The sequence below is a fragment of the Ursus americanus genome, chromosome 14 (genome assembly GCF_024610735.1).
Source record: "Ursus americanus isolate L20-20 chromosome 14, mUrsAme1.1.p, whole genome shotgun sequence".
NCBI classification, from domain to species: Eukaryota; Metazoa; Chordata; class Mammalia; order Carnivora; family Ursidae; genus Ursus; species Ursus americanus.
This window is the reverse complement of record NC_142140.1, coordinates 60,828,643-60,842,815: the sequence shown is the minus strand read 5'-3', so window position 1 is coordinate 60,842,815 and position 14,173 is coordinate 60,828,643. Positions and strand designations below refer to the sequence as shown.

At 56.6% G+C, this 14,173-nt stretch overlaps 1 protein-coding gene across 1 annotated transcript; it reads left to right on the top strand.

Moving 5' to 3' along the window:
• The first annotated feature begins 974 nt into the window (after positions 1 to 974).
• XAF1 (XIAP associated factor 1) lies at positions 975 to 11,193 on the top strand. Its single transcript, XM_045804825.2, has 7 exons — positions 975 to 1,034; positions 1,571 to 1,703; positions 2,528 to 2,723; positions 3,790 to 3,875; positions 8,853 to 9,191; positions 10,823 to 10,893; positions 11,042 to 11,193. Exons 2-6 carry the CDS (start codon positions 1,581 to 1,583, stop codon positions 10,877 to 10,879), a joined length of 801 nt encoding a protein of 266 aa, XP_045660781.1. The 5' UTR covers positions 975 to 1,034; positions 1,571 to 1,580; the 3' UTR covers positions 10,880 to 10,893; positions 11,042 to 11,193.
• The last annotated feature ends 2,980 nt before the right edge of the window (positions 11,194 to 14,173 follow it).

Genomic DNA, 14,173 nt, shown 5'->3' with positions numbered 1-14,173 from the left:
GCAGAGCAGCTGGATGACAGATGCATGGTTGAGCCGGGGCCGTGGAAGACATGCCGGTGTTCGTGGCTGGTCTGGTGCCCGGATTGAAGAGGCTGGCAGGAGGCTGGAGTCCCATCCGGTCACCCTCCTCACAGCGGCCGCTCCCGGCCCGTCTGCAGACCCATCAGACCCCTCCTGGCCCGCTGGTGCCGTTGCTCGGGGCTGGGGACAGCTCTGAGATCCCAGGGGTACGCACGAGGAGGGGTCTCCCGAGTGAGCGTGGGGGAATGTGGGCAGCCTCACGTCCTGCCCACCTGCCTCCCCGAGGACCCCGTCCCACAGGCCGCCTCCCCTTCTCTCCGGGTGAAGCTAGCTGAAACCCGCTGGCCATCCTCCGAGGTTTACCAAGTCCTGATCACTGGTCACAGACCCCATCACTTCAAAAACATAAGAATGAAAAGTCTGAAAGAGTGAGGGAATTACCGAAATGTGACCCAGAGGCAGGCACTGAGCAAACGTGGCTGGATACACGGTGCGGGCAGACGTGCTGTGAACAGCTCTGTAAACAGCACAGCAACCGCGAAGCTCAGGGAAGCAGGCGCACCTGTCGTGATTCCCAAGTGAGGAAAGAGCCACGGGGGGAGAAGGGCCTGATGTCGCCCTTCATCAGCAAGCCCTCAGGAACGTGCCTCTGAGCCCTGCATCTTGGCACACACCACCCTGCTCTCCAAGTCCATTCGGGACCAGCGCAGGGGCAGGAAGCGCCGGGGCCCAGGCTGCTGTCCCCTGCAGAGGGGACATGAGGCCCAGGGGTGGTGAAGCTGGCCTGAGCAGGGGCGGGGCTGCTACGGGGCAGGCCTGGCCTAGGTCAGAAGCCAGTGACGAGGGGCGTCCTGGGGGCGCCCACCCAGCAACCTTGGAGCAGCCCAGGCTGAGATTTGGGGAAACCTCCTCCCGCCCCGGAGCAGAGGATCTGGTTGCTGGGACACTTTCGGTTTTGTTTCTCTGTCCGCAAGAAATGAGACTCACAGAGGAAAGGCTGCGGAGGTGTGCGGGTGAGACGGGGCTCCCTCCGGGGCTGGCGGGAGGGGCGCGGGCGAGGCTGACTCAGGAGCAAGGAAGGCCAGGGCGTGAGAGCACCTGGAACGGCAGGAAGGGTGCAACTCCGTGGAAGCCCAGAGGAGGAGGGGCGGGGAGGGGGTCAGCCACCCACCCCCAGGGCCGTTTTGACTCTCTGGGATGGTCCCAAAGCCCGTAGCCCGGCTGCATGTCCTGTAGCGCTGCTCTGATCATGTGGTCCTCACAGCAGCCTTGGAAAGAGCGAGCCCCACGGAGATCCCCCCAGGACCATTCCCACCCCCGGCTCCTCGGGGCCTCACTCTCCCCTTCTTGCAGAGCAAACTCACACGTATTTGATGATTTTGCTTTGTTCTGACTTGGGGCCAACACCGGTAGGGACGCAGGTGGTGTCACCGTCATGCGCCGCGCTTGAGGCCCAGAAAGGTCTTAATGCCCTGGCCCTGGGTGTGAAATATGACTCCGCATATTATGCCACCAAAACAGCCCGTTTTTCTCCCCCTTGATCCTGCAGCAAAAGAAGCATGGCCTCTGCCCACCTGTCCGACCGTGAGGCCCAACGCGGGCTGTCCCAGTCCCGAGCCCGAGGGCAGGGAGCCCGTCCGCAGGCGAGGATGGAAGAGTGGTGGCAGGACGGGCGCCAGCAGGTGCAGAGGCAGAAGGGGGAGGGGCGGGGCGGCCAGCGCAGCTGTGAGATGGTTCCCCTTCCCCACCATGTCCCCACAGTCCGAGGCAAGGGGTCCCTGTCTCAGCAAAGGTTGGAGGATCTGAGACTGCCGAAGAGGAGAAGCCAGCAAGGAAAGTTCTAGAAAATAGCGGGGCCAAGGCTGAAGGCTAACTTTCTTTCCTTCTTCTTCACGTCAGTCCCTCCTGCTCCACCTCCCCCCAGACCCTCAGGCTCTGGCCTTTCCTTTAACTCGGTGGGTCCCACACGAATTTCTTGAGCACGGGGCTGGTGTTGTAGGGAGACCTGCAGCCCCACCTTGTTCCCGGCCCCCGGGGCCCCCAGACCCAAGCCTAACACACATTAGCCAAGGCAGATGCAGGGAAAGGCTGCGGGGGTTGGGTGGGACCCTCGTGTGTGTGTGTGTGTGTGTGTGTGTGTGTGTGTGTGTGTGTGTGCCAGACTCACTTCCAGGACATCAGAGTCAAGTGTGACTTCTTTACCACCAACCCGGGGGGACAGGGGCACAGGGCAGGCTGACACCTCTGCCTCCTCCCCGACGTCGGCTTGAGCGACAGCGGAGAACTAGCTCACCACAGGGACGCGGGGCCCCAGATGCTGGTCAGAAGGGCCTGCCGAGGCCCCTGAGCCCAGCACGGCCAGCGTGCCCAGGGAGAGGCCCCCTCTGGCCCTTCCTGCCTGGTTTCTTCGGGGCTTCAGTCCCCCAGGGAAACCAGCCCATATCCCCAGCCAGGCTGCAGTGCCCGTACGCTGGCGACCGTGCCCACTCTCCCTGTCTCCCCGCAGGCCACAGAACAGCAGGAGCGCCCTGCCGAGCATGAGTTCTGTGAGCTGGCCGTGCGCCTCAACCAGCTGGAGGTGCACGGGCACCGCTGTGGAGGCCGGACGGGGCTCCGCCCAGACCACAGCCAGCCCGTCAGGCGCCAGGTGCTGGCCCAGCACAGAGAAGTATGTGGGGGCGAACCGGCCCAGCGCAGGACAGGTGAGCAGCACAGGCTGGGGAGGAAAGGGGGGCTTCCGGGAAAGGGAGCCTCTCCTGGGTGGGACACGAGGCAGGTGGGGTCTCAGCAGGACAGGTGACAGGGGCACCTGTCTCTGATCTGTCTGGCTGTTCTAGCTCTCAACCACATCCTAGAGAGGCCCCCCGTGTTGTCTATCGCAGTCTTCACGGGACTCGTCCAGGGAGACCGAGAAGCCGGGGGTGGAGCCCGGGAGCCGGCAGACGGGTGCAGAGGCGGCAGGGCCCTACAGACTGGGAGGCTTCACTCGAGCTCCTCCAGGACAACCCCAACCGGATAGAGATGCACCTGCACCCTTCACGGGTGCACAGAGCCAGCCGGGGCTTGCTAGAGACAGAAATAAGACTGGACAGGCAAGACTCCCAAGCCAGTCCCCCCATCAGCAGCAGTCAGAAGGGAACTAGCTGCAGCTCCCGACCTTTGCCAGCATGCGGGCTCCCCGGACCCGGCGGGCTCCTTATGAGGCGTGCTTGCGGAGGACACCAGCCACCGAGGACAGATCTCCTGTTGACCTCACCGGCTGCGTGGTCACAGGGGAACACGTGTGGAGCCTAAAACCCCCGGTGCCCTAAGCCTCTCCTGCTAAACGATCTGGCCAAGGTCAAACCCGGCAAGTGGAAAACCGGAATGCTTGAGACTCGGGTCCATGTCCCGCATCCTTGAGCAGAGCTTCCACACCCCCGGCGCAGACACGCACAGCACCCCCAGCTTGCTGCCAGAGCTCAGAAGTCCCAGGACAGAGAGCAGCCAGAGGCTGCACAGCGGGCACCATGGCCTCCTCAGAAGCCAGTCCCGCTCCAGGAAACTGTCTCCTCGTCACCATCGTGTGTCTGTGGCCATAGAGGGGATCCCATGGGCGAATCGGCCAAGGGTTACCTTGTGGCCGAGGTCGCCAGCAGTGTGGGGCAGGCCTGGGACTGTTTGTACTCATGGCCGCCGTGGACAAAGGCCATGGACGGAGCTGCAGGGGAGCTGGCCTAGCCACTGCCATGGGCAGTCACTCACGGTCTTGCTTCTGTGCTTATGCAGGGAAGAAGTTTCCAGCTCCTAAAAGCAGAATCTACTGTCTTTATTGCAACCAGATGATCCCCCAAAAGCAGTTTTTCCATCACATGGTGAGTAGCAGCTAGTCACTTCCTGCAGTACCAGTCGCTAGTCTGTACGCCAGAAATGCGTTATGAAAGGCCGATCCGGGGCCCAGTGCTACAGAGCGTGGATATTAGAGGTTCCCATACTTCCTTCTGCTTTGCTCCAAGAGGGTGTCCGAGGGTCGCTCTCGGCTGATTGAGCATACAGGGCTGGTACCGGTCCCTCCCGGAGCCCCCGACCTCCTGGGGACACCCTCAGCCTTCACCACCCAGACGTGGCGCTTTGTCCCCAGTAGGACCTGTCTTAGCCTTTTCGGTTCTGGGTTCCGGGTCGGTCTTGTCTGTTAGACTGTGCGCTCCCGGGCAGAGATGAGCAATTTTCTCCATCTTCCCACAGGGAAGCTGTTACCAGGGCCCCGTGCAAAAAAGGGGGCTCAGGAGAGGTTCCCTGATGGGATGGAGCAGTGGGCAGGGAGCACTCTCGCTCTCCTCCCTCTTCGGCTCTGAGCCGTCTTCACACATCAGCTGTGCGCGTCACTCACCTCTCCTGCAGAATGGGGCACTTTTCCTCTGGGGAAATTTTCTAAGGCTTCTGTCTTGTGTGGAGAGCAGTTCATCCTCTCGTCACCTTCACTTTGGAGAATACCGGAGCTGAAGAGACCGTACGGTGGTCGAGGTCTCTTCTTACTGCGGTAAAATACAAAATCGCCGCTATCTGTTCCAGAACATTTCTATTGAGGGGTCCCCACAAAGGAACCCCACGCTCAAGGGACACTCCCATCGCCTCCCTCCCCAGCCCGTGATGACCATGGATCTGCTGTTTCTGTGCATTTGCCCGTTCTGGACACTTTGTCCGAACGGAATCGTCGGATTCGCAGTCTTACGTGACCAGCTTCTTTCGTGGAGCGGAACGCTTTCCAGGTTCGCCCACGCCGTGGCCCGTGTCAGGACTTCATCCCTTTTGTGGCCTTGTTACAGTCTTACCACACTGTCCATTCATCTGTCGACCGGCATTTGCGCTGCTGTTGCCCTTCAGCGCTGGCTTTCTGGGGCGTGGTCCGTGGACCAGCATCGTGGGATCACTCGGGGGTTCGTTGGAAATGCAGACGCTCAGGCCTTCCTCCAGGAGAGGCCCCCCGAGACTCTCAGGTCCATGAGATCCCTGGCGTTGCAAGCCTGAGAAGCGCCGCCCTGGCCACGCAGGTGCTGGGCTCGGCGCTCATCGGTTCGCCTATGGATTTGTTCCCCTCACTACCGATCCTTACTCCATCCCATATGTGGTCTTGTGTTGGAATCAGAAGATACGTGGTGAGCACGAACACAAAAGTGTAGCTGACTCCTCCGGGTCAAAACGTCCACTCTGGCAGTCGAGGTCACCCACACACTTGCTTGGGCGGGGGGGGGGGGGGCTCTCATCAACAGGGAACTCTGCAGTTTAGGTTTTGCTCTGATATTTACTGGCCGTGTCGCTTCCCGGAGCCTCTCTCTTCTTTTGAGGAAAACGGGGTTGATGATCTGTCTTGGTGAGAAGTGAGCACTTGCCACCAGACGCGCCGCGGTACCAGCATCCATGTGCACAGCTGCCCTTGTCAAAGTCATCGACGGCCTTCACTTTGCTAAATTCAACAGTCAGTTCTCAGTCCTCCGTTTGGGAGGTCCTCATCGCCTCCTTTCCTCAGCTCACTTTCTTGGCTTCCAGAAATCCATACTCTCCCTGGCTTCCAATTTCCTTACTGATCTCTCCCTCTCTGGCTCCCCAACCTCTAAATTTTGGGGAGCCTTGTCTCAATAATTTCATCCACTCTTATGACTTAAAAAAATGCCTTGTGTAGGCAGACACTCCCAAATTTATACCTCTTTCTGGACTTTCCTCCCCATCTCCAGGCTCGTAATGTCACCGCTTACTCAGCATCGTCACCCAATGTTTTATAAACACCTTAAATGCAACAACTGGGATCCTCTCTGCCACAGCTTTTCCCAGCTCAGTTGATGGCAACTCTGCCCTTCTAGTTGTTCAGGCCAAAACCTCAAGTTCATCCTGACTCTTCTCTCCCTCAAACGCCACATCCAGTCCATTAGGAAACACTCTTTCCTGCCTCCACTGTTCACACCCTGCGCAGTTACTGTCACCTCCAGCCCCCGTCTCTGTGGCCTCCTAACGCGTCCCCAGCTTCGAACCTTGCCCCGATGGTCTGTTCGCACCATAGCCCTCAACATGACCCTTTAAAAACAGAGGTCAGATTGTGCTCTGCTCTGCTCTCAACTCTGCACTGGCTCCTGCCCCGTTTCATCAGAGTCAGGATGCTTACAATGGCCTTTGAACCAACATCATCTGTGCCTCCCCTCCCACCTGTCACCTCTCTGATCTCATTGGCTGCTCCAGCTCCCCAGGCTTCTGGTTGTTCCTTGAGCACACTGTGCCCTGGGGCCTTTTCACTGGCTGCTCCCTCTGCCTGGAAGCCACCCCCCACCACCACATTCCCAAAGCTAACGCTGGCCTCCTTCAAGTCTTTGCTCAAATGGCAACTCCTTGTGGAGACGACCCTTAACAACACATTTAAAATTGCAGCTCCCTTCTCCACCCCACATTCCCCACCTCTTACCTTTCTCTACTGTTTTCTTTTCTATGGCATTTATCAACCGCTAACTTTATGTAATTTACTTACGTATTGTGGCCCAGTTAAACAAACTCCACCACTCCCTTAATGCTACCCTCTCCCCAGACAGAAATACTCTACTTTCTCACCCTTTTAGCTGCTTCTTCTGGTATTTAGTTCCATATTTCTCAAGCACCTTTTTATTCTGCTATTTTTTAAAAATTTTAGATATTATCTATTAATCCATGAGGATTTAGGGATATGGGTTTCTCTTTCTTACACCTCCTATTCTATACACACCTCCTTCTCTCGACCCTCCTATTTTGGTTAAATCAATATTCAACATTACATTAATATGACCATGTAAATATTATGAATGACTATGCCACACAAATTATGATTACATTTACTTTCTTCTATAACTTTTGGTTTTCCCTGGAGTTAATCATTGCTTCAATTTTTCATTTGCTTCACTTTCTAGGTACCTATCATTAAATCATTCCTAAAATTTTCTACTGGACCTGAAATTTTTTCCCTTGGTATAATCAAACAGAGTAGTATTCTATGCATTTCATTTTGGGGACACAGTGCTCCTCAGACATGGTGAATAGCTGTCATTCTGGGAATTTCCTCTACTCTCTCCAGAGTTGGAGTTCTTTTCCCAAATTTCAGGTTCAGGTCATCTCTTTCTTGTTTTACCCCTTCTTTGGGAGAGCATATCTTCAAATAGTTTCTTAAGAAAGAAAGCACAAAAGGCAAAAATTTTAAAAAGATTTATTTATTTGAGAGAGAGAGTGGGGGAGGAGCAGAGGGAGCTAGAGAGAGAGAATCTCAAGCAGATTCCCCACTGAGCATGGAGCCTGATTGGGCTCAATCTCACAACCCTGAGATCATGACCTGGGCCGAAATCATGAGTCAGATGCTTAACCGACTGAGCCACACAGGTGCCCCTTTTTCCTGCAATCTTGAGTGGTAGTTGGGTTACCCATTATTCTCTCCGGGCATGTTGAAGGCTGCCCCCACTTCCCTCTCCGCCATCGCTGCTGACCAGTCCCCTCTCCACGTTACTGTCACCCTGTGTAGATGCTTTTTTTCTTTGATTTCAAGATCCTCTTTGCTTTTGATCTGTGGTTTCACTGTACGTAACTAAAAGATTTATGTTTTACTCACCCTGCTCAGAACAATGAGCTCAAACCTGTTTCTCTCTCTCCCTCAGGATTTCTCCTGCCCAAATCTAAAGATTTATGCCTTTAATCAGTTCTAGGAAATCCTCATCGATAATCTCCTTAAATACCCAATCCTCCCTCCCTCTCACATGTTCTCCAGACTCTTCTGTGGAGCAGGTGGGATACAATTTAAGCCTTCCCATTCTAGTTCACGTCTTTAACATTTTCCATTTTCCTCTCCTATGTTCTGGGTAATTTCTTCAAATCTACCTGCAAGTTCATTCTTTCTTAATCAAATCTAATCTGCTGGGTTTGACCCATCCACCAAGGTTCAATGTCTGTGTTTTTCACTTCTCGAAATTCTTTTTATCTCTCTTTCGAACTTGCCCATTCTTTTTCCATAGGATCTTATTCTTTTCTCTTGTTTTAATCATTTCCAATTAGTTTAGTTTACAGTCTCTCTCCTATATTTCTATTTTTCTGAAGTTTCTGGAGACTGGCCCTCCTGCTATTGCTTATGCCTCTTGTCTTACTCAAGGGAGAGTGCTTCCTCGGGTGTAAGTCTGAACCACGCGTTTCCATTTGGTAGGTCTCCACCTGTGAGAATGACCCAGTTTGATGTTGTACGCCCTCCAGAGGGATTTTGTGATTGCTTCTGCCAGACTTCCCAATTTTTATGTTAATGTTTATGATTGGGTGGTTCCCGACCACGAGGCTAATGCAAATCTGAACACCAAGAATAAGAATGGCCTGGGCCTGTGATTTTGAGTTCTCAGGAGATGGAGTTTCTGTTCCCCGTGCTCAGATCCCAGCCCAAGGTAGACACGCTGACTGGCCACTTTCCTTTTCTGGGGAGCTGGTTCTTTTCTCTCAGCCACCAGTTTACCTTCAAGTTCCCAGCTTTACGCAGGGGGAGGGAAAGCTTACTTCCAACCCCCTTTCCCAAATACACACACACACTTTGTGTGGATGGGACTTTTCTCTCTTCCAAGCCCTCAGTTACAAGACCGACCCCACGTCTCCTCCCAAAGTGTCCGTAAGGTTAGGCTTTCATTCCTGGAACATGGAGACTTAAAGTTTCTTGCAAAGTCAGCCGTCAACTCAAATGAATGCTTGTCATCTTTTATTCAACATTTCTCCGTGTTTGTAGTGGGGGCTTTCAGGTTCTCTGGTTTACTGTATTGTCCAGCCATGAAAGCCAAAGTTATTTTTTTGATTTGCCACTTTACTCACAACCGCAGGACAAATGCTGCTCAGTCCCAGAGTCCGTGAAACGTTTTCCAACTGGAAAGCCAAGAACCCCTCCTGCGCCCCTCCCCACTCCAACCACTAGCGATCAGACCTGCTACACAAAGGACATCCGCCCAAAGATGAACAATAGACACAGATTTCCTCCGCCTTCAGAAAATTCAACCAAGCAAGCAGCATGCGGCACAAACCCAACCTTGACTCTGCCTTTGAAGCCTGAGCACAAGCGGAGGGGCCCCTCCGCTGCCCGACACGAGGCGGCCTATGATGTTCTGAGACGGTGTTCTCTGTGTGGTATCCTGCTTCCCCTGCCCATCTTAAATCAACACCAGGTACCCAGCCTCTGTTCTCTCCTTACTCAGCCAGTGCTTTTAAAAACTCAAGACTTACAGGACGTTTGCAGACACTGCCACTAGGCCCTTCTCCAGCTCCTCTTTCTCTGTGCGCCCAAACGAACTCCCTCAGAGCCCTTACGTGAGGCCTGGTTTATTTGCACAGTCTCGCAGAGACTGGGCCACCTTGGAGGCAGAGCTGGCTCTCTCAGCTTCGTGCCTCCAGCTCCCAGCGTGGGGAATGACGCCGCGAGTGCTAGAAAACTGTGGAGTTGAAGGAGGGGAGCAGGGTCCCCAGCCCAGCCCTCCCGCGGTAGATAAAGCCACGGCGGCCCAGACATCAGGAGAGTCTTGGTCGAGATCCTGAGCGATCGGTGGCCTGCCTCCAGCAGACCAGGGTTTATAGCCATTTCCCTCAATACCCGACCTTTTACAACCTCAAGTATTTGCTAGTAATAATACGCACTGGCGTTAGAGGTCCCTAACCGTAGTGCGTGGGGACAGCACCGGTTACTCTTCCTTATGGAACAACAGGCAGGTGTCTTACTCCTGTCTCACAGACCGGGAGACTAGGCAGTGTGGACAAGGAGCTTCCGCGGGATGACACAATGAGAGAGCGGTGGAATCCAGCAGGAACTGAGCTCCAAAGCTTATGCAGCTCCACAGGGATGTCTCATTTAAAAAACAAAAAACCCAAACGTTCTTTGTTGTTTTTCAAAATATAGAAGTGCTAGACTTGGTGGCCATCAGCTGATAGAACACCGTACACAGCAACAGAAGCTAACCCTCCCCCTCCACCACCCCGGGCCCCAAGGCGCCAGGGCCAGCAGGTGGGGGGTGTCCTCTTGCAGCGCGGCACTTGCTAACACAGAGCTGAACGAGTTTATGGGGGGTGAAATTGTTTCTCATTCCCCATATACTATCTTACTGTGCTCGTTACGCTGCCGTTAGTATATGACACGCATCCCTCACGAAGGAGCAGACCTAAATCTTTTTGTCTACTCTCTGTAGGTGTCTCCAAAGGCACACGAGCCTACCACTTTACACAGATGGGCGAGCTTCACCTTGGGGGTATTGGTGCCACACACCCTTCCCATCCACAATTTGTCATTTCTTTCCATACTTTCCTCTGCCCTTATATAACGAGGTTGCCAGATTTAGCAAAAAAAAATGCATTACTTGGGACAACAACAGTTAACAAAATAATTGCATGGGATATACTTATGCTAAAAAAAAGTTTCTCTGAAACTGAACTTTAACTGGGCGTCCCCATTTCATCCGGCAGCCCTATTATACAAACACAAACATACACACTGGGAGTCTGATTATACACATTTCTTGGTACCTTAATGTTCTGGTCCAAAATACCCAGGGACAAGTCTCCAAGCCAAATGATGGGCTCTTCAACAGGGCATATGGCGTGGGTGTTCTCTAATCTGCCCCCCCCATGAAGACAGGCCTCTAACACCGTCCCAAGCCCCCAGAAGAACCCCCCCCCTGGTGCCTCATGGGTGCCATCTGTGGCTCAGGGTTTGTGCTCTGGGAGCTGGGGACAGCGATGTGCAGAGACCGCCCAGGAACTATCTCCTTCACTCTAAACACACCAGACTTTTCTATACCCATTTCTTTAGGAGAGATGCTGGTGGCTAGCTTCCCGGAAAGGAAACCACACGAGAAACTCCAGCTAACCTGGAACAGACAGGTACTACCGATGAGAAGATGTCACGTTACACGGGTCTTCCTGCATCTCTCTGCAGCAGTCTTCACTCGTGAGAAGAGACGGGTTTTCTTACTTCAGGTGTCTTCCTTTTAGAAGGTTGGATTTTAACTACTTTCCTTCTTTTGAACAGAGATGTAGGTATGTCCAAAACTACGGACAAACCAGGAGAAGAAAGGGCTCTAGCCCTTCTGCAGGAGAACCCCAGTCGTCGGGCACTTGGATCAAACATCTGGGCCCCCCAGTCTGGACACCTTGGGGGACCCAGGCTTGTCCCTAGGGAATAAAAATACCCTCCCTGAAGGCTGTCCACCTTTCTTTAGATTCCTCGCTGGTCTTTCCCTGTTAGAGACTGCAGCAGGTGAGGCAGAGGTCAAGGCAGGACACAGGGAAACTGGGCCACAGAAAGGCAGAAACAGAGAGGGGGACAGAGGAGGCTGCCCGCTCACTACAGGCGCAGAGGGAGACCTGGAGCTGTCCGCCAGAGGCCTGCGCCCAGGATGCAGGCTCCCCACTGGGCAACCCCGCATCCCCCCCTCCTGCCTGCCCTTTGTGGAGACCCCTTAGGGCTGCGGGGGAGGGGAGGGGGGAGGGGCAAGGCGGTCCCCAGCCCCACCTGAGCAGACCCCTCGCCCCAGACCCCGCCCATACCACCTGCCCCTGCCCAGCCCCCACTCTCTGCCCCCGACCTCCGACCTCCGACCTCCGGCCCTCCGGGATCCCACACACACCCCCCCCCCGCTGCAGCCCCCAGACGCTCCCCCAGCACAGCCGCACTCTCACCCCAGCCCCCCCTTACCCATCTCCTGGCTCCCTGGACACCAAACCCCAGCTGCCCCAGGCCCTATCACACACCCCCCTGCTCCCCCTGGTGCCCCATCCTGTCTCCCGGCTTCCCGGAACTGCACTCCTACCTCCATCCCCGCTCCCACCCCGGGGACCCTGGACTCTCGGCCCCCAGTCATACCCACCCCAGCCCCCCACCCCGTGCCCCATCCTCCCCCCATCCCCGGACACGCTTGCCCCCGTGCCGGGATCCCCCATGGACCCCCAGCGCCTGGCCCCAGGCACCCCTGCCTACGGTACCACGGACCCCTGCACCCAGGTCCAGAAGCACCCCTGCCTACCGCCCGCCAGACCCCCGGCCCTCCAGAACCCCGGCTCCAGAGTCCCAGACCCTGCATCCCACCACGGTAGCCCTGGTGTCCTGGCTCCCCAGCCCCAGCCCCCTGGACCCTGGCCTCCGTCCCCTCCCTAGCTCCACCCACCCCGTCGTCCTTGGTCTCCCCACTCTCCCTGGGGCCCGAACCTACTCCTCCCCATCCCCAGTGCCCCCCCTCCACGGACCCCTGGATTCTGGACATCCGGACCCAAGTCACCCCCCACCCCAACCCCCCAGCGCCCTGCTATGCCGGAACCTCCTTTCCTATATTCAGATACTCGGGCGCGCGCGAGCGCGCGCACGCACAGGCACACACACCGGTGTCCAGATCCTTCATGGGCCCCCGGCCCCCCGACACCCCAACCTCCTGGGACCCCGGGACCAGGTGCCCCGACACTCCGCTCCTCGGCCCCTGGCCCACGAGCCTTCTGGGAGACTCCGCGCCGGGTCGGTCCTGCCCTCTCCGCGCACGGTCGCTGGCTCTGACGACCCCAGGTTTGGGACCCCCGCGCCCCGCGCCGCGGGAGGATGAGCGGAGCCCGGCGGATGGCGGATGGCGGATGGCGGCGCGTCACAAAGGCGGCCGCCCTTGGCGCTCATGCCCCGCGAGGGCGCGCGTCCCGGAGGGCGCGGAGTCGGCGTCGGAGCGCAGGCGGCGCGGGTGGAGCAGGCAGGCGGCTCGCGGTCCCCGCAGCCCAAACGGGGCGCAGCGAGCGGGGCGCGGCGAGCGGGTAATGGGCCCCTTCGCCTTCTCCTGGAAGGACGCGTCCTCAGGCACCTCTGGGCTGTGGGTGGTGGGACTCCGTTAGATTTCCTTCCCGGGTTGGGGCTCTGGGGCAGGTGGACAGGACTCGGCCTGCGCACTCTCGGTGTGGGTCTGAATCCCACTTCCCCACTTATCAGGGGTTGGCTGGGAGCCTTCCTCACTTTCTTTGTTTCCCCATTTGCAAACTGGGCGCGCCTTGCAGAGCACCTTGGCATCAGCTTACCCCGGGGCAGCGAGCACTGGTGCAACATCTGCTATGAACCAGGTGCTATTCTGGCACTTTCCACATATCAGGCTCATTTACGCCTCCCAACACTGACAGGGGCACCATTTTCATCCCTGGTTTGCAGGTGTGGGAACTGAGGCACAAGGAAAATTAACTTGCCTAAGGTCATACATAGCAGCTGACAGAAGTGGGGTCCAGCCCGCTAGGCTCTGGCGCTCTGGCTGGCCAGGTGGTTTAGGTGGGGAGCAGCGACGTGGCCAGAAAGGGCTGGGACTTGTGAACCGCCCGGCCACAGCTTCCCCAGCCTACCAAATATGTTCTTCTGACACCACCCTGTGGCTTATCATGTCCGAGGATTCCTCCAACCAGTGACAGCCAGGCAAAGTCTTCTGTTGAGCTGGGGAATCGGTTTGGCTTCTCTTGAGCACCTTGCTTCACACGAGGCGCTGAGGGGCCCCTAGCCGTGGGCGGCTTCTGTGGATGAAGCCACAACCCTACCTCTTCCTTTGTTAAATGTGGAAGGACTGCTCAGGAGAAGAATGAGGCTGTCCCTCATCTCAGGGGTGACACAGACTGGGACGAAGATTATGCTGAGGGATGGGCGCGAGGGGAAGGGGAAGGCGGCAGGGCAGGCAGTGGCTCTGGGACCCCGTGGACGCCGTGTCCTGGTCGGGGGGACAGGCCGCTGCCACAGCCCGCGGGGAAGTCTGTCTGGATCTGGAGGTGAGAGAGCCAGCTGGAGGCTGGTGACTGTCTTGCGGGCGTGGAGGGGAAGTGTGGGGTGGTGAGGACGAGGCACTGGCAAAGACCCCAGAGAACCACCCCACCACCACACAGGAGCTTGAGGGCTTTCATGGCCCCTGCGGTGGTGGTGGGAGCTGGGGGCGTCGGGGAGTCCATCACGGGGAGACCGGCAACAAGCTGATGCTTACCAGCATTAAGCACACGTTTGGCCAGGACGGGCACAGACCCACATCAGCACGTCGGAATGGGTCGGTGCATGTGGGCAAGGGCACCAAGGGAGTAAAACCCAAGAGCGCGCTTACACAAATGTCTGTCCTGAGCTGAGAACTATGCTTAACGTGTCCCTCAGCTCCTGAGGCCTGTCACC

Excerpts from the sequence above, each read along its gene's own strand:
- XAF1 (XM_045804825.2), top strand. The coding sequence starts at position 1,581 with ATGGCCTCTGCCCACCTGTCCGACCGTGAGGCCCAACGCGGGCTGTCC. Across the intron at positions 1,704-2,527 it reads GGCAGGACGGGCGCCAGCAG|GCCACAGAACAGCAGGAGCG; the intron begins GTGCAGAGGCAG and ends GTCTCCCCGCAG. Across the intron at positions 3,876-8,852 it reads AGCAGTTTTTCCATCACATG|GACAAATGCTGCTCAGTCCC; the intron begins GTGAGTAGCAGC and ends TCACAACCGCAG.